The following is a 17,118-nucleotide window of genomic DNA, read 5'->3' as shown; positions in this document are numbered from 1 at the left end:
AAATTATTTAATGTTTAAATGCGAAAAAGATCAAATAAAAATACAATAAATCAAAAAATGTAAGATAAATGGTGATTATCTCCTTCTTCTTCATCATCATCATCATCATCATCATCATCATCATCATCATCATCATCATCATCATCACCATCATCATCATCATCATCATCATCATCATCATCACCATCATCATCATCTTCATCATCATGGAGACACTGAGGAACTAGAACCAGAGTCCAAGTCCAGGATCCAACAGAGACAGTTTCTCTGAGCGGAGACTCTGGAGACTAAACTGGACACAGAGACACTGAGGAACCAGAACCAGAACTGTAGAGTGTAAATCCAGCAGAGAGAGGTTCAGAGAAGCTGGTGTTGAAGGTGTGGAGGTGGATCAGTCTGTCAGAGACAGAGACTTCATAGAAGGACAGAGTTCCAGCAGGAACGTCCACGTAAACTGCTGCTCTGTTAGAGTCTGAAGATGGAGATGAGTAGGTGGTGGATGTTCCTCTGTTATTGTGAAGGACACTGTACTGATAACCTGGATAACAGTCCAGCCTCCAGGAATGATCGTTTCTTCCAAACCAACAGTCATCAGAGTCTCCTTTCCTGCTGATTCTTCTGTAACTCACTGATACAGAAACCTCTCCGCTCCACTGGACCTCCCAGTAACAGCGACCCGTCAGAACTTCTCTACACAGCAGCTGATCCCAGTAATCAAACCTGTCTGGATGATCAGGATACGACTGATACTCCAACAAATACGTCATCTTCCTGTTGTCATCAGACAGTTTGATGCGTTTGTAGACTGTGTTTGTGTCGACGGTGAGTTGACAGGAATCTGATGGAGAGAACAAACAAGCAGCTGCAGTTATTATTGATCAGTTATTGATCACTGATGGACTCATGAAGGAGTGAAGATGGTTGAATAAAAACACACGTACACTTCCTCAGACCTGGTGTCAGAAATCGTTGTCCAGCAGGCTCCACCCTGGAAGGAGGAGGAGGAAGATCAGACCAGATCAGTCTCTCTCAGAGGAAGCAGCGATGAGAGTGTCCTACCTGAGAGTGTCCTACCTGAGAGTCCTACCTGAGAGTGTCCAGTCTGAGAGTGTCCTACCTGAGAGTGTCCTACCTGAGTGTCCTACCTGAGAGTGTCCTACCTGAGTGTCCTACCTGAGTGTGTCCAACCTGAGTGTCCTACCTGAGAGTGTCCTACCTGAGAGTGTCCTATCTGAGTGTCCTACCTGAGTGTCCTACCTGAGAGTGTCCTACCTGAGTGTCCTACCTGAGTGTCCTACCTGAGTGTGTCCTACCTGAGAGTGTCCTACCTGAGAGTGTCCTACCTGAGTGTGTCCTACCTGAGAGTGTCCTACCTGAGTGTCCTACCTGAGAGTGTCCTACCTGAGAGTGTCCTATCTGAGAGTGTCCTACCTGAGTGTGTCCTATCTGAGTGTCCTACCTGAGTGTCCTACCTGAGAGTGTCCTACCTGAGAGTGTCCTACCTGAGAGTGTCCTACCTGAGTGTGTCCTACCTGAGTGTCCTACCTGAGAGTGTCCTACCTGAGTGTCCTACCTGAGTGTCCTACCTGAGAGTGTCCTACCTGAGAGTGTCCTACCTGAGTGTCCTACCTGAGAGTCCTACCTGAGAGTGTCCTACCTGAGAGTGTCCTACCTGAGAGTGTCCTACCTGAGAGTGTCCTACCTGAGTGTCCTACCTGAGAGTCCTACCTGAGAGTGTCCTACCTGAGTGTGTCCTACCTGAGTGTGTCCTACCTGAGAGTGTCCTACCTGAGTGTCCTACCTGAGAGTCCTACCTGAGTGTCCTACCTGAGAGTGTCCTACCTGAGAGTGTCCTACCTGAGTGTCCTACCTGAGAGTCCTACCTGAGAGTGTCCTACCTGAGAGTGTCCTACCTGAGTGTCCTACCTGAGAGTCCTACCTGAGAGTGTCCTACCTGAGTGTGTCCTACCTGAGAGTGTCCTACCTGAGAGTGTCCTACCTGAGAGTGTCCTACCTGAGAGTGTCCTACCTGAGTGTCCTACCTGAGAGTGTCCTACCTGAGAGTGTCCTACCTGAGTGTCCTACCTGAGTGTCCTACCTGAGTGTGTCCTACCTGAGTGTGTCCTACCTGAGAGTGTCCTACCTGAGAGTGTCCTACCTGAGAGTGTCCTACCTGAGTGTGTCCTACCTGAGTGTGTCCTACCTGAGTGTTTCCTACCTGAGTGTGTCCTACCTGAGTGTTTCCTACCTGAGAGTGTCCTGTGTCCTACCTGAGAGTGTCCTGTGTCCTACCTGAGAGTGTCCTGTGTCCTACCTGAGTGTCCTACCTGAGAGTGTCCTACCTGAGAGTGTCCTACCTGAGTGTCCTACCTGAGTGTGTCCTACCTGAGAGTGTCCTACCTGAGAGTGTCCTACCTGAGTGTCCTACCTGAGTGTCCTACCTGAGTGTGTCCTACCTGAGAGTGTCCTACCTGAGTGTCCTACCTGAGTGTGTCCTACCTGAGTGTCCTACCTGAGTGTGTCCTACCTGAGAGTGTCCTACCTGAGAGTGTCCTACCTGAGAGTGTCCTACCTGAGTGTCCTACCTGAGTGTGTCCTACCTGAGAGTGTCCTACCTGAGTGTCCTACCTGAGTGTGTCCTACCTGAGAGTGTCCTACCTGAGAGTGTCCTACCTGAGTGTCCTACCTGAGTGTCCTACCTGAGTGTGTCCTACCTGAGAGTGTCCTACCTGAGTGTCCTACCTGAGTGTGTCCTACCTGAGTGTCCTACCTGAGTGTGTCCTACCTGAGAGTGTCCTACCTGAGAGTGTCCTACCTGAGAGTGTCCTACCTGAGTGTCCTACCTGAGAGTGTCCTACCTGAGAGTGTCCTACCTGAGTGTCCTACCTGAGTGTCCTACCTGAGTGTGTCCTACCTGAGAGTGTCCTACCTGAGTGTCCTACCTGAGTGTGTCCTACCTGAGTGTCCTACCTGAGTGTGTCCTACCTGAGAGTGTCCTACCTGAGAGTGTCCTACCTGAGAGTGTCCTACCTGAGTGTCCTACCTGAGTGTGTCCTACCTGAGTGTCCTACCTGAGTGTGTCCTACCTGAGTGTGTCCTACCTGAGAGTGTCCTACCTGAGTGTGTCCTACCTGAGAGTGTCCTACCTGAGTGTGTCCTACCTGAGAGTGTCCTACCTGAGAGTGTACTACCTGAGAGTGTCCTACCTGAGTGTGTCCTACCTGAGAGTGTCCTACCTGAGAGTGTCCTACCTGAGTGTGTCCTACCTGAGAGTGTCCTACCTGAGAGTGTCCTACCAGAGAGTGTCCTACCTGAGAGTGTCCTACCTGAGTGTCCTACCTGAGAGTGTCCTACCCAAGTGTGTCCTACCTGAGAGTGTCCTACCTGAGTGTGTCCTACCTGAGTGTCCTACCTGAGAGTGTCCTACCCAAGTGTGTCCTACCTGAGAGTGTCCTACCTGAGTGTCCTACCTGAGAGTGTCCTACCTGAGTGTCTCCTGTGTCCTACCTGAGAGTGTCCTACCTGAGTGTGTCCTACCTGAGTGTCTCCTGTGTCCTACCTGAGAGTGTCCTACCTGAGAGTGTCCTACCTGAGAGTGTCCTACCTGAGTGTGTCCTACCTGAGAGTGTCCTACCTGAGAGTGTCCTACCAGAGAGTGTCCTACCTGAGAGTGTCCTACCTGAGTGTCCTACCTGAGAGTGTCCTACCCAAGTGTGTCCTACCTGAGAGTGTCCTACCTGAGTGTCCTACCTGAGAGTGTCCTACCTGAGTGTGTCCTACCTGAGTGTCCTACCTGAGAGTGTCCTACCCAAGTGTGTCCTACCTGAGAGTGTCCTACCTGAGTGTGTCCTACCTGAGTGTCCTACCTGAGTGTCCTACCTGAGAGTGTCCTACCTGAGTGTGTCCTACCTGAGAGTGTCTCCTGTGTCCTACCTGAGTGTCCTACCTGAGAGTGTCCTACCTGAGTGTGTCCTACCTGAGAGTGTCTCCTGTGTCCTACCTGAGAGTGTCCTACCTGAGTGTCCTACCTGAGAGTGTCCTACCTGAGTGTCCTACCTGAGAGTGTCCTACCTGAGTGTGTCCTACCTGAGAGTGTCCTACCTGAGTGTGTCCTACCTGAGAGTGTCCTACCTGAGTGTGTCCTACCTGAGAGTGTCCTACCTGAGAGTGTCCTACCTGAGAGTGTCCTACCTGAGTGTCCTACCTGAGTGTCCTACCTGAGTGTCCTACCTGAGAGTGTCCTACCTGAGAGTGTCCTACCTGAGAGTGTCCTACCTGAGAGTGTCCTACCTGAGAGTGTCCTACCTGAGTGTCCTACCTGAGTGTGTCCTACCTGAGAGTGTCCTACCTGAGTGTGTCCTACCTGAGAGTGTCCTACCTGAGAGTGTCCTACCTGAGTGTGTCCTACCTGAGAGTGTCCTACCTGAGAGTGTCCTACCTGAGTGTGTCCTACCTGAGAGTGTCCTACCTGAGAGTGTCCTACCTGAGTGTCCTACCTGAGTGTGTCCTACCTGAGTGTGTCCTACCTGAGTGTGTCCTACCTGAGTGTCCTACCTGAGAGTGTCCTACCTGAGAGTGTCCTACCTGAGTGTGTCCTACCTGAGTGTGTCCTACCTGAGTGTCCTATCTGAGAGTGTCCTACCTGAGAGTGTCCTACCTGAGTGTGTCCTACCTGAGTGTGTCCTATCTGAGAGTGTCCTACCTGAGAGTGTCCTACCTGAGAGTGTCCTACCTGAGTGTGTCCTACCTGAGTGTGTCCTACCTGAGAGTGTCCTACCTGTGTGTCCTACCTGAGAGTGTCCTACCTGAGTGTGTCCTACCTGAGAGTGTCCTACCTGAGAGTGTCCTACCTGAGTGTCCTATCTGAGAGTGTCCTACCTGAGAGTGTCCTACCTGAGTGTGTCCTACCTGAGTGTGTCCTACCTGAGTGTGTCCTACCTGAGTGTCCTATCTGAGAGTGTCCTACCTGAGAGTGTCCTACCTGAGTGTGTCCTACCTGAGTGTGTCCTATCTGAGAGTGTCCTACCTGAGTGTCCTACCTGAGTGTGTCCAACCTGAGTGTCCTACCTGAGTGTCCTACCTGAGAGTGTCCTACCTGAGTGTCCTACCTGAGTGTCCTACCTGAGAGTGTCCTACCTGAGTGTCCTACCTGAGAGTGTCCTACCTGAGTGTCCTACCTGAGAGTGTCCTACCTGAGTGTCCTACCTGAGAGTGTCCTACCTGAGTGTCCTACCTGAGTGTGTCCAACCTGAGTGTCCTACCTGAGAGTGTCCTACCTGAGAGTGTCCTATCTGAGTGTCCTACCTGAGTGTCCTACCTGAGAGTGTCCTACCTGAGTGTCCTACCTGAGTGTCCTACCTGAGTGTGTCCTACCTGAGAGTGTCCTACCTGAGAGTGTCCTACCTGAGTGTGTCCTACCTGAGAGTGTCCTACCTGAGTGTCCTACCTGAGAGTGTCCTACCTGAGAGTGTCCTATCTGAGAGTGTCCTACCTGAGTGTGTCCTATCTGAGTGTCCTACCTGAGTGTCCTACCTGAGAGTGTCCTACCTGAGAGTGTCCTACCTGAGTGTGTCCTACCTGAGTGTCCTACCTGAGAGTGTCCTACCTGAGTGTCCTACCTGAGTGTCCTACCTGAGAGTGTCCTACCTGAGAGTGTCCTACCTGAGTGTCCTACCTGAGAGTCCTACCTGAGAGTGTCCTACCTGAGAGTGTCCTACCTGAGAGTGTCCTACCTGAGAGTGTCCTACCTGAGTGTCCTACCTGAGAGTCCTACCTGAGAGTGTCCTACCTGAGTGTGTCCTACCTGAGTGTGTCCTACCTGAGAGTGTCCTACCTGAGTGTCCTACCTGAGAGTCCTACCTGAGTGTCCTACCTGAGAGTGTCCTACCTGAGAGTGTCCTACCTGAGTGTCCTACCTGAGAGTCCTACCTGAGAGTGTCCTACCTGAGAGTGTCCTACCTGAGTGTCCTACCTGAGAGTCCTACCTGAGAGTGTCCTACCTGAGTGTGTCCTACCTGAGAGTGTCCTACCTGAGAGTGTCCTACCTGAGAGTGTCCTACCTGAGAGTGTCCTACCTGAGTGTCCTACCTGAGAGTGTCCTACCTGAGAGTGTCCTACCTGAGTGTCCTACCTGAGTGTCCTACCTGAGTGTGTCCTACCTGAGTGTGTCCTACCTGAGAGTGTCCTACCTGAGAGTGTCCTACCTGAGAGTGTCCTACCTGAGTGTGTCCTACCTGAGTGTGTCCTACCTGAGTGTTTCCTACCTGAGAGTGTCCTGTGTCCTACCTGAGAGTGTCCTGTGTCCTACCTGAGAGTGTCCTGTGTCCTACCTGAGTGTCCTACCTGAGAGTGTCCTACCTGAGAGTGTCCTACCTGAGTGTCCTACCTGAGTGTGTCCTACCTGAGAGTGTCCTACCTGAGAGTGTCCTACCTGAGTGTCCTACCTGAGTGTCCTACCTGAGTGTGTCCTACCTGAGAGTGTCCTACCTGAGTGTCCTACCTGAGTGTGTCCTACCTGAGTGTCCTACCTGAGTGTGTCCTACCTGAGAGTGTCCTACCTGAGAGTGTCCTACCTGAGAGTGTCCTACCTGAGTGTCCTACCTGAGTGTGTCCTACCTGAGAGTGTCCTACCTGAGTGTCCTACCTGAGTGTGTCCTACCTGAGAGTGTCCTACCTGAGAGTGTCCTACCTGAGTGTCCTACCTGAGTGTCCTACCTGAGTGTGTCCTACCTGAGAGTGTCCTACCTGAGTGTCCTACCTGAGTGTGTCCTACCTGAGTGTCCTACCTGAGTGTGTCCTACCTGAGAGTGTCCTACCTGAGAGTGTCCTACCTGAGAGTGTCCTACCTGAGTGTCCTACCTGAGAGTGTCCTACCTGAGAGTGTCCTACCTGAGTGTCCTACCTGAGTGTCCTACCTGAGTGTGTCCTACCTGAGAGTGTCCTACCTGAGTGTCCTACCTGAGTGTGTCCTACCTGAGTGTCCTACCTGAGTGTGTCCTACCTGAGAGTGTCCTACCTGAGAGTGTCCTACCTGAGAGTGTCCTACCTGAGTGTCCTACCTGAGTGTGTCCTACCTGAGTGTCCTACCTGAGTGTGTCCTACCTGAGAGTGTCCTACCTGAGAGTGTCCTACTTGAGAGTGTCCTACCTGAGTGTGTCCTACCTGAGAGTGTCCTACCTGAGTGTCCTACCTGAGAATGTCCTACCTGAGAGTGTCCTACCTGAGAGTGTCCTACCTGAGAGTCCTACCTGAGTGTGTCCTACCTGAGAGTGTCCTACCTGAGTGTGTCCTACCTGAGAGTGTCCTACCTGAGTGTGTCCTACCTGAGAGTGTCCTACCTGAGAGTGTACTACCTGAGAGTGTCCTACCTGAGTGTGTCCTACCTGAGAGTGTCCTACCTGAGAGTGTCCTACCTGAGTGTGTCCTACCTGAGAGTGTCCTACCTGAGAGTGTCCTACCAGAGAGTGTCCTACCTGAGAGTGTCCTACCTGAGTGTCCTACCTGAGAGTGTCCTACCCAAGTGTGTCCTACCTGAGAGTGTCCTACCTGAGTGTGTCCTACCTGAGTGTCCTACCTGAGAGTGTCCTACCCAAGTGTGTCCTACCTGAGAGTGTCCTACCTGAGTGTCCTACCTGAGAGTGTCCTACCTGAGTGTCTCCTGTGTCCTACCTGAGAGTGTCCTACCTGAGTGTGTCCTACCTGAGTGTCTCCTGTGTCCTACCTGAGAGTGTCCTACCTGAGAGTGTCCTACCTGAGAGTGTCCTACCTGAGAGTGTCCTACCTGAGTGTCCTACCTGAGAGTGTCCTACCCAAGTGTGTCCTACCTGAGAGTGTCCTACCTGAGTGTCCTACCTGAGAGTGTCCTACCTGAGTGTGTCCTACCTGAGTGTCCTACCTGAGAGTGTCCTACCCAAGTGTGTCCTACCTGAGAGTGTCCTACCTGAGTGTGTCCTACCTGAGTGTCCTACCTGAGTGTCCTACCTGAGAGTGTCCTACCTGAGTGTGTCCTACCTGAGAGTGTCTCCTGTGTCCTACCTGAGTGTCCTACCTGAGAGTGTCCTACCTGAGTGTGTCCTACCTGAGAGTGTCTCCTGTGTCCTACCTGAGAGTGTCCTACCTGAGTGTCCTACCTGAGAGTGTCCTACCTGAGTGTCCTACCTGAGAGTGTCCTACCTGAGTGTGTCCTACCTGAGAGTGTCCTACCTGAGTGTGTCCTACCTGAGAGTGTCCTACCTGAGTGTGTCCTACCTGAGAGTGTCCTACCTGAGAGTGTCCTACCTGAGAGTGTCCTACCTGAGTGTGTCATACCTGAGAGTGTCCTACCTGAGTGTCCTACCTGAGAGTGTCCTACCTGAGTGTCCTACCTGAGAGTGTCCTACCTGAGAGTGTCCTACCTGAGAGTGTCCTACCTGAGAGTGTCCTACCTGAGAGTGTCCTACCTGAGTGTCCTACCTGAGTGTGTCCTACCTGAGAGTGTCCTACCTGAGTGTGTCCTACCTGAGAGTGTCCTACCTGAGAGTGTCCTACCTGAGTGTGTCCTACCTGAGAGTGTCCTACCTGAGAGTGTCCTACCTGAGTGTGTCCTACCTGAGAGTGTCCTACCTGAGAGTGTCCTACCTGAGTGTCCTACCTGAGTGTGTCCTACCTGAGTGTGTCCTACCTGAGTGTGTCCTACCTGAGTGTCCTACCTGAGAGTGTCCTACCTGAGAGTGTCCTACCTGAGTGTGTCCTACCTGAGTGTGTCCTACCTGAGTGTGTCCTATCTGAGAGTGTCCTACCTGAGAGTGTCCTACCTGAGTGTGTCCTACCTGAGTGTGTCCTATCTGAGAGTGTCCTACCTGAGAGTGTCCTACCTGAGAGTGTCCTACCTGAGTGTGTCCTACCTGAGTGTGTCCTACCTGAGAGTGTCCTACCTGTGTGTCCTACCTGAGAGTGTCCTACCTGAGTGTGTCCTACCTGAGAGTGTCCTACCTGAGAGTGTCCTACCTGAGTGTCCTATCTGAGAGTGTCCTACCTGAGAGTGTCCTACCTGAGTGTGTCCTACCTGAGTGTGTCCTACCTGAGTGTGTCCTACCTGAGTGTCCTATCTGAGAGTGTCCTACCTGAGAGTGTCCTACCTGAGTGTGTCCTACCTGAGTGTGTCCTATCTGAGAGTGTCCTACCTGAGAGTGTCCTACCTGAGTGTGTCCTACCTGAGTGTGTCCTACCTGAGTGTCCTATCTGAGAGTGTCCTACCTGAGAGTGTCCTACCTGAGTGTGTCCTATCTGAGAGTGTCCTACCTGAGAGTGTCCTACCTGAGATTTTCCTACCTGAGAGTGTCCTACCTGAGAGTGTCCTACCTGAGAGTGTCCTACCTGAGAGTGTCCTACCTGAGATTTTCCTACCTGAGAGTGTCCTACCTGAGAGTGTCCTACCTGAGAGTGTCCTACCTGAGTGTCCTACCTGAGAGTGTCCTACCTGAGAGTGTCCTACCTGAGAGTGTCCTACCTGAGTGTGTCCTATCTGAGAGTGTCCTACCTGAGTGTGTCCTACCTGAGAGTGTCCTACCTGAGAGTGTCCTACCTGAGTGTCCTACCTGAGAGTGTCCCACCTGAGAGTGTCCTACCTGTGAGTGTCCTACCTGAGAGTGTCCTACCTGAGAGTGTCCTACCTGAGTGTGTCCTACCTGAGAGTGTCCTACCTGAGTGTGTCCTACCTGAGAGTGTCCTACCTGAGTGTGTCCTACCTGAGTGTCCTACCTGAGTGTCCTACCTGAGAGTGTCCTACCTGAGATTGTCCTACCTGAGAGTGTCCTACCTGAGAGTGTCCTACCTGAGAGTGTCCTACCTGAGTGTCCTACCTGAGTGTCCTACCTGAGTGTGTCCTACCTGAGAGTGTATCCTGTGTCCTACCTGAGTGTCCTACCTGAGAGTGTCCTACCTGAGAGTGTCTCCTGTGTCCTACCTGAGTGCCCTACCTGAGAGTGTCCTACCTGAGTGTGTCCTACTTGAGTGTGTCCTACCTGAGAGTGTCCTACCTGAGTGTGTCCTACCTGAGAGTGTCCTACCTGAGAGTGTCCTACCTGAGTGTGTCCTACCTGAGTGTGTCCTACCTGAGAGTCTCCTACCTGAGAGTGTCCTATCTGAGAGTGTCCTACCTGAGAGTGTCCTACCTGAGAGTGTCCTACCTGAGAGTGTCCTACCAAAGAGTGTCCTACCTGAGAGTGTCCTACCTGAGTGTCCTACCTGAGTGTGTCCTACCTGAGGGTGTCCTACCTGAGAGTGTCCTACCTGAGAGTGTCCTACCTGAGAGTGTCCTACCTGAGAATGTCCAGTCTCCAGCGGGGATCCTCCAGTCTAGACAGAAGCGTCCCTGCTGACTCTCCTGGATGGTTGTAGCTCAGGTCCAGCTCTCTCAGGTGGGAGGGGTTGGAGGTCAGAGCTGAGACCAGAGAAGAACTTCCTTCCTCTGAGATCAGACAGCCTGACAGCCTGCAGACAAACAACACAGGTCTGCTGCATGTTCTCTACTCAGGTGTCCTGCTGCAGACACACAACACAGGTCTGCTGCATGTTCTCTACTCAAGTGTCCTGCTGCAGACACACAACACAGGTCTGCTGCATGTTCTCTGCTCAAGTGTCCTGCTGCAGACACGTTTAGCAGCAGGTTCACTGGACCTGGAGAAGACTTGAATGATTCCTGACCTGAGAGACTCCAGGTGACAGTGTCGACTCTCCAGTCCAGGACACAGCTGCTCCAGTCCAGAATCCTGCAGGTCGTTGTTGCTCAGGTCCAGTTCTGTCAGACTGGAGGACTGAGAGCTGAGAACTGAGGACAGAAGTGGACAGATGTTCCCTGAGAGGTGACAGCCACTCAGTCTGCAGACGGAAGAAAAGAACAACCACCAGGTTATTTCACTGTTATGGAAGAAAATGTAGTTGTGTCTCCAACTGTTCTGCTGGTCTCAGTAAAGTTTGTGTTAAATCATATTTCAGCAACAAACAACTCAAGCTGCTTCACATGAGAAAGCCCTGAAAAGTAAAGAGGAAAAGATAAAAATCATGAGTTTTAGGGCAGTTGGCTACAATTTAGTCCTGAAATCAACAGTTTAAATCTGAATTCAGATGGTTTCAATATCCAATAAAGGCAGCTGTAAATAGAGGTGTAATCTGGATTTTAAAGAACTGAGGGTTAAAGTGTTTCCTTGTCAGAGTTCATGCTTGTGTTTGATTTTAGGTCCAATATTAAAGTCACCGGAAATGAAAGAACCAGCATAAACTCACTCATCTGAGGTTGAGTTGAAAAAAAGACCCTAAACAAGTGAAGAAGACATGGGGGGCGGCAGTAGCTCAGGTGGTAGAGCGGGACGTTCAATGATCGGAAGGTCGGCGGTTCAAATCCCGCTCTGTCCCAGTTGCTGTCGTAGTTTCCTTGGGCAAGACACCTTACCCAGCTGCCCCGTGTGAATGTGTATGAATGTTTGGTGATGGTCGGAGGGGCTATTTTGTGCAATATGGCAGCCACGCTTCCGTCAGGCTGCAGGGCAGCTGTGGCGATAAAACGTAGCTACCACCACTGGTGAGAATGTGGCCAAGTGTAGCACCTTGAGATTCATTGAATGTAAAGTGCATTATAAGTTAAATTCATTATTATTATTATATGAAATCTGCTGGTAAAACCAGACGTATTCAGAAACTAGCCTCCGCTCCAGAGAAGAACTTCCTTCCTCTGAGATCAGACAGCCTAACAGCCTGCAGACACACAACACAGGTCTGCTGCATGTTCTCTGCCCAAGTGTCCTGCTGCAGAGACACAACACAGGTCTGCTGCATGTTCTCTGCTCAAGTGTCCTGCTGCAGACACGTTTAGCAGCATGTTCACTGGACCTGGAAAAGACTGAATGAATCCTGACCTGAGAGACTCCAGGTGACAGTGTGGACTCTCCAGTCCAGGACACAGCTGCTCCAGTCCAGAATCCTGCAGGTCGTTGTTGCTCAGGTCCAGTTCTGTCAGACTGGAGGACTGAGAGCTGAGAACTGAGGACAGAAGTGGACAGATGTCCTCTGAGAGGTGACAGGCACTCAGTCTGCAGACAGAAGAAAAGAACAACAACCAGGTTATTTCACTGTTATGGAAGAAAATGTAGTTGTGTCTCCAACTGTTCTGCTGGTCTTCAGTAAAGTTTGTGTTAAATCACGTTGAGGTTGATACTTACAGAACTTTCTTGGAGGCTTTGACCACCGGCAGCAGCCTCCGTAGAGCCTCCTCTGAAGCTGAGAACTTCTTCAGGTCAAAAACCTCCAGATCTTCTTCTGATGACAGTAAGATGAAGGCCAGAGCCGACCACTGAGCAGGAGACAGTTCATCTGTGGAGAGACGTCCAGACCTCAGGGACTGTTGGACCTGCTCCACCAGAGACCGATCGTTCAGTTCATTCAGACAGTGGAACAGGTTGATGCTTCTCTCTGCAGACAGATCCCCACTAATCTTATCCTTGATGAATTTGATAGTTTCCTGATTGTTCTGTGAACTTCTTTGGTTTGATGTCATCAGACCTCTTAGGAGGTTCTGATTGGTCTCCACTGAAAGACCCAGGAGGAAGCGCAGGAACAAGTCCAGGTGTCCGTTTGGACTCTGTAAGGTCCAGTCCACAGCTGTCTGATAGAAACCGGTTGAAGAACGGTGAGTTGTTCGTTGATCTCCCAGCAGGTTGACTCCAGAGTTGATGAAGGTCTGATGTCCGTTTGGACTCTGTAAGGTCCAGTCCACAGGTGTCTGATAGAAACCAGTTGAAGAACGGTGAGTTGTTCGTTGATCTCCCAGCAGGTTGACTCCAGAGTTGATGAAGGTCTGATGTCCGTTTGGACTCTGTAAGGTCCAGTCCACAGGTGTCTGATAGAAACCGGTTGAAGAACAGTGAGTTGTTCGTTGATCTCCCAGCAGGTTGACTCCAGAGTTGATGAAGTCCAAATGTCTGTTTGGACTCTGTAAGGTCCAGTCCACAGGTGTCTGATAGAAACCGGTTGAAGAACGGTGATTTGTTTGTTGATCTCCCAGCAGGTTGACTCCAGAGTTGATGAAGGTCTGATGTCCGTTTGGACTCTGTAAGGTCCAGTCCACATGTGTCGGATAGAAACTGATTGGAGAAGGGTGAGTTGTTAGTTGATCTCCCAGCAGGTTGACTCCAGAGCTGATGAAGGTCTGATGGACATGAAGAGCAGCCAGAAACTCCTGAACACTCAGGTGGATGAAGCAGAAGACCTGGTCCTGGTACAGGCCGCTCTCTTCTCTAAAGATCTGGGTGAAAACTCCTGAGTACACTGAAGCATCTCTGACATCGATGCCACACTCTCTCAAGTCTGGTTCATAGAAGATCAGGTTTCCTTTCTGCAGCTGCTCAAAAGCCAGTTTTCCCAGAGACTCCACCATCTCCCTGCTCTCTGGACTCCAGTGTGGATCCGTCCCAGCTCCTCCGTCATACTTGACCTTCTTCAGTTTGGCCTGGACCACCAGGAAGTGGATGTACATCTCAGTCAGGGTCTTGGGCAGCCGCCCTCCCTCTCTGGTTTCCAGGACGTTCTCCAGGACCGTAGCAGTGATCCAGCAGAAGACTGGGATGTGGCACATGATGTGGAGGCTCCGTGATGTCTTGAGGTGGGAGATGATCCTGCTGGTCTTCTCCTCTTCTCTGAACCTCTTCCTGAAGTATTCCTCCTTCTGTGGGTCAGTGAACCCTCTGACTTCTGTCACCATGTCAATACAGTAAGGAGGGATCTGATTGGCTGCTGCGGGTCGTGTAGTGATCCAGAGACGAGCAGAAGGAAGCAGGTTCCCCCTGATGAGGTTTGTCAGCAGCACGTCCACTGAGGTGGAACTTCTGGGGTCACTGAGGATTGTAGAGTTGTGGAAGTCCAGAGGAAGTCGACACTCATCCAGACCATCAAAGATGAACACGACCTGAAAGTCTTCAAAGCTGCAGATTCCTCTGGTTTCAGAGAAGAATCGATGAACTAGTTCCACCAAGCTGAACTTCTCCTCTCTCAGCACATTCAGCTGTCTGAAGGTGAATGGAAGCAGGAACTGGATGTCCTGGTTGGTTCTGCCTTCAGCCCAGTCCAGACTGAACTTCTGTGTTAGGACTGTTTTCCCGATGCCGGCCACTCCCTTCGTCATCACCGTTCTGATTGGTCCTCCTCTTCCAGGTGGGGGTTTAAAGATGTCTTCCTGTCTGATGGCTGTTTCTGCTCCGTCTGGTTTCCTGGAAGCTGCTTCAATCTGTCTGACTTCATGTTCTTCATTGACCTCTCCGGTCCCTCCCTCTGTGATGTAGAGCTCCGTGTAGATCTGCTCCAGAAGGGTTGTCTTTCCTGCTTTAGTGATCCCCTCAGACACATGCTGGTGCTTCTTCTGCAGCTGAACTTTGAGTTTGGATTGACAAACGGCAGCAACGGTATCTAAATAAAGATGAAATAAAGAAAACCTTAGTGATTAAACCCAGCCCACAACAAGTTCTACTTCCTCTAAAGAATCAACATTTCAACATTCACTGATCAGCCGTTCAATGGGGAGTATTGAAGCGTTTTCCTCCCAAAAACCCTCCGATCAATCAGAGGAACAACAACAGTGTTTCCTCTATGATTCACTTCAGACTCACAAGTTGTGTTTGTTTTGTGTTTGCTGGAACTGAATATTGAATCTACACGGTTCAACACTTTAGAATAAAACTTTAATTTACTGGGATATTAATGAGCCTATTAATGAGATGTTCCTAACAGAAGATGAGCTGAGTTCCTCCACCTTCCAGTGGGTTTAATGTTGTGTCTGATCTGTGAATGTTGCTCATCTACTGAGACATTGGGTGTTGTTTATCCAGCAGCTCAGATGTTCAGAGAAACGTCTTACTGCTCTGCAGGAGGTCAGCCAGCTTCTCCTGCTTCCTCCTCCTCAAGAACTTCACTGTGATCTTCACGAGTGTCTCTCTGATGCTCTTCTGCTCTTCATCTTCATCCTCCTCCAGACTCTCTGAGGATTCTGGGTAATCTGGACTCAGAACCTTCTGGATCTTCTTCAGCTCGCCCTTCACAAACATGATGATGTCGTCCTCCAGCAGCTGGAACAGAAGACCACATGAAGGACACAATCAGACTGAAATCATGGAGACAAACATCAGGTCCATGATGGACAGACTGACAGTCCACTGGTCTCCAGAGACCAGCATGGAGACAAACATCAGGTCCATGATGGACAGACTGACAGTCCACTGGTCTCCAGAGACCAGCATGGAGACAAACATCAGGTCCATGATGGACAGACTGACAGTCCACTGGTCTCCAGAGACCAGCATGGAGACAAACATCAGGTCCATGATGGACAGACTGACAGTCCACTGGTCTCCAGAGACCAGCATGGAGACAAACATCAGGTCCATGATGGACAGACTGACAGTCCACTGGTCTCCAGAGACCAGCATGGAGACAAACATCAGGTCCATGATGGACAGACTGACAGTCCACTGGTCTCCAGAGACCAGCATGGAGACAAACATCAGGTCCATGATGGACAGACTGACAGTCCACTGGTCTCCAGAGACCAGCATGGAGACAAACATCAGGTCCATGATGGACAGACTGACAGTCCACTGGTCTCCAGAGACCAGCATGGAGACAAACATCAGGTCCATGATGGACAGACTGACAGTCCACTTGTCTCCAGAGACCAGCATGCAGATGGACATCAGGACAGATGGAGACAGTTGTTGTTCATGTACAGACCTGAAAGACGGAGTCCAGCTGGGTCTGATGCTGCTGGACAGACGGACCACTGGGGGACTCTGAGATCTGCTGGTCCACTCTGTGGAGGAATCATGAAGAACTAGGTCACATGATGTCTGAAGGTCCATGGAGTCATGTTTGGATGAGGACAGTCCACCAGAGGACTTCCTGTCATGTTAAAGGTTCTCTGGTCCTCCTGAGACTGAGAACGTCCACGTCTTACTCCCAGTACCAACTCTCAATCTGGTGGTACAAGAAGGTCCAGCAAGTGTCCACAAAGACCAGCTTCTCAACAGATCAATGTTCACATGGTTCCAGGAACCATCTGTGCTCCTGCATCCAGCAACACCGTCCACCTGAGGAGAACTTCCTCCCTAAATGATGTTGCAACCACAGCAGAAAGATGCCCCCTGCTGGACAAACCGCTGAACTACAGTCACTCAGAAGAGACTCCAACACCCCCTTTATAGTCTGCTGTGTTTCTGGAAACATCAACAACCATCTAAGAATGGCAGCAAAACAGAGAAATGTTCACTTTAAACATGTTACCATGGAAACCTTTCAGTCTCAGTTACGTTTTTCAGAAACAACGTTTACAAACAACTCACTCTTTAAATAGGATAATGCACTCCTTTGATGCATCACTCTTGAAGGACACAAAGCTGGGTTCAGGTTCAGGTTCAGGTCCAAGTTCAGGTCCAGGTCCAGGTCCAGGTCCAGGTTGTCTCCTGTAATAAAGGTGTTTGGTGACGTGAGGTCATGTTCTGGTCTAGATCCTAGACACAACTTGTATTGTAATAGATGCTTTATAGATAAAACTGAACTCAAAATTATCAGGACACATATTTCTAAAACTAAAATAATCATGTTACGATAAAAACATTTCAGTCTCTGTTACATTTTTCAGAAACATTTATGTAAAACTCACCTCACTGAGGGAGAACGTCGGGTATCTTTAAAATCCCAATAGAATTCCTTTGATGCATCACTCTTCAAGGACACACAGCTGGGTTCAGGTCCAGGTCCAGGTCCAGGTCCAGGTTCAGGTCCAGGTCCAGGTCCAGGTCCAGGTCCAGGTCCAGGTCCACGTCCACGTCCACGTCCACGTCCACGTCCACGTCCAGGACGATGTCGTCTCCTGTAATAAAGGTGTTTGGTGACGTGAGGGCTGAACTCTGACGTGCAGAAGAGTCATGGACAGTTAGAGTTGAACATCTCACCTCTCTTCTTCTCTCCCAGGTTTTCCCCTCAGGGAGGTTTTGGAGGGAAGGACTCCCTCCTCTCTGTCCTCACACTGATCCATGCTGCTGGATTCACATCAGCTCACACACACCTTCTACCTTCATCTGCAGAGGAAACACACGTCAT

General features: G+C 50.6%; 1 protein-coding gene across 6 annotated transcripts in view; it reads right to left on the bottom strand.

Annotated features, from left to right (window-relative positions):
• LOC133418485 (NACHT, LRR and PYD domains-containing protein 5-like) overlaps window positions 1-17,118 on the bottom strand; it is a 30,076-nt gene continuing 12,958 nt past the window's right edge. For 5 of the 6 annotated variants that reach the window (XM_061707194.1, XM_061707193.1, XM_061707192.1 and 2 more), the window contains 10 exons: window positions 16,971-17,096; window positions 16,679-16,888; window positions 16,359-16,478; window positions 15,751-15,829; window positions 14,882-15,089; window positions 12,195-14,433; window positions 11,892-12,065; window positions 10,300-10,470; window positions 942-988; window positions 1-838 (listed from right to left, as the gene is read on the bottom strand). In XM_061707194.1, the coding sequence (XP_061563178.1) occupies window positions 288-838; window positions 942-988; window positions 10,300-10,470; window positions 11,892-12,065; window positions 12,195-14,433; window positions 14,882-15,089; window positions 15,751-15,829; window positions 16,359-16,478; window positions 16,679-16,888; window positions 16,971-17,053 (3,882 nt within the window). In that variant the 5' untranslated portion in view covers window positions 17,054-17,096 and the 3' untranslated portion in view covers window positions 1-287. Of the gene's footprint in view, window positions 839-941; window positions 989-10,299; window positions 10,471-10,683; window positions 10,858-11,891; window positions 12,066-12,194; window positions 14,434-14,881; window positions 15,090-15,750; window positions 15,830-16,358; window positions 16,479-16,678; window positions 16,889-16,970; window positions 17,097-17,118 lie in introns of all 6 variants that reach the window. The other variant, XM_061707197.1, reaches the window with a different exon arrangement.

The sequence above is a fragment of the Cololabis saira genome, chromosome 18 (assembly GCF_033807715.1).
Source record: "Cololabis saira isolate AMF1-May2022 chromosome 18, fColSai1.1, whole genome shotgun sequence".
Classification (NCBI taxonomy): Eukaryota; Metazoa; Chordata; class Actinopteri; order Beloniformes; family Belonidae; genus Cololabis; species Cololabis saira.
This window is presented reverse-complemented; position numbering and strand designations above follow the sequence as displayed.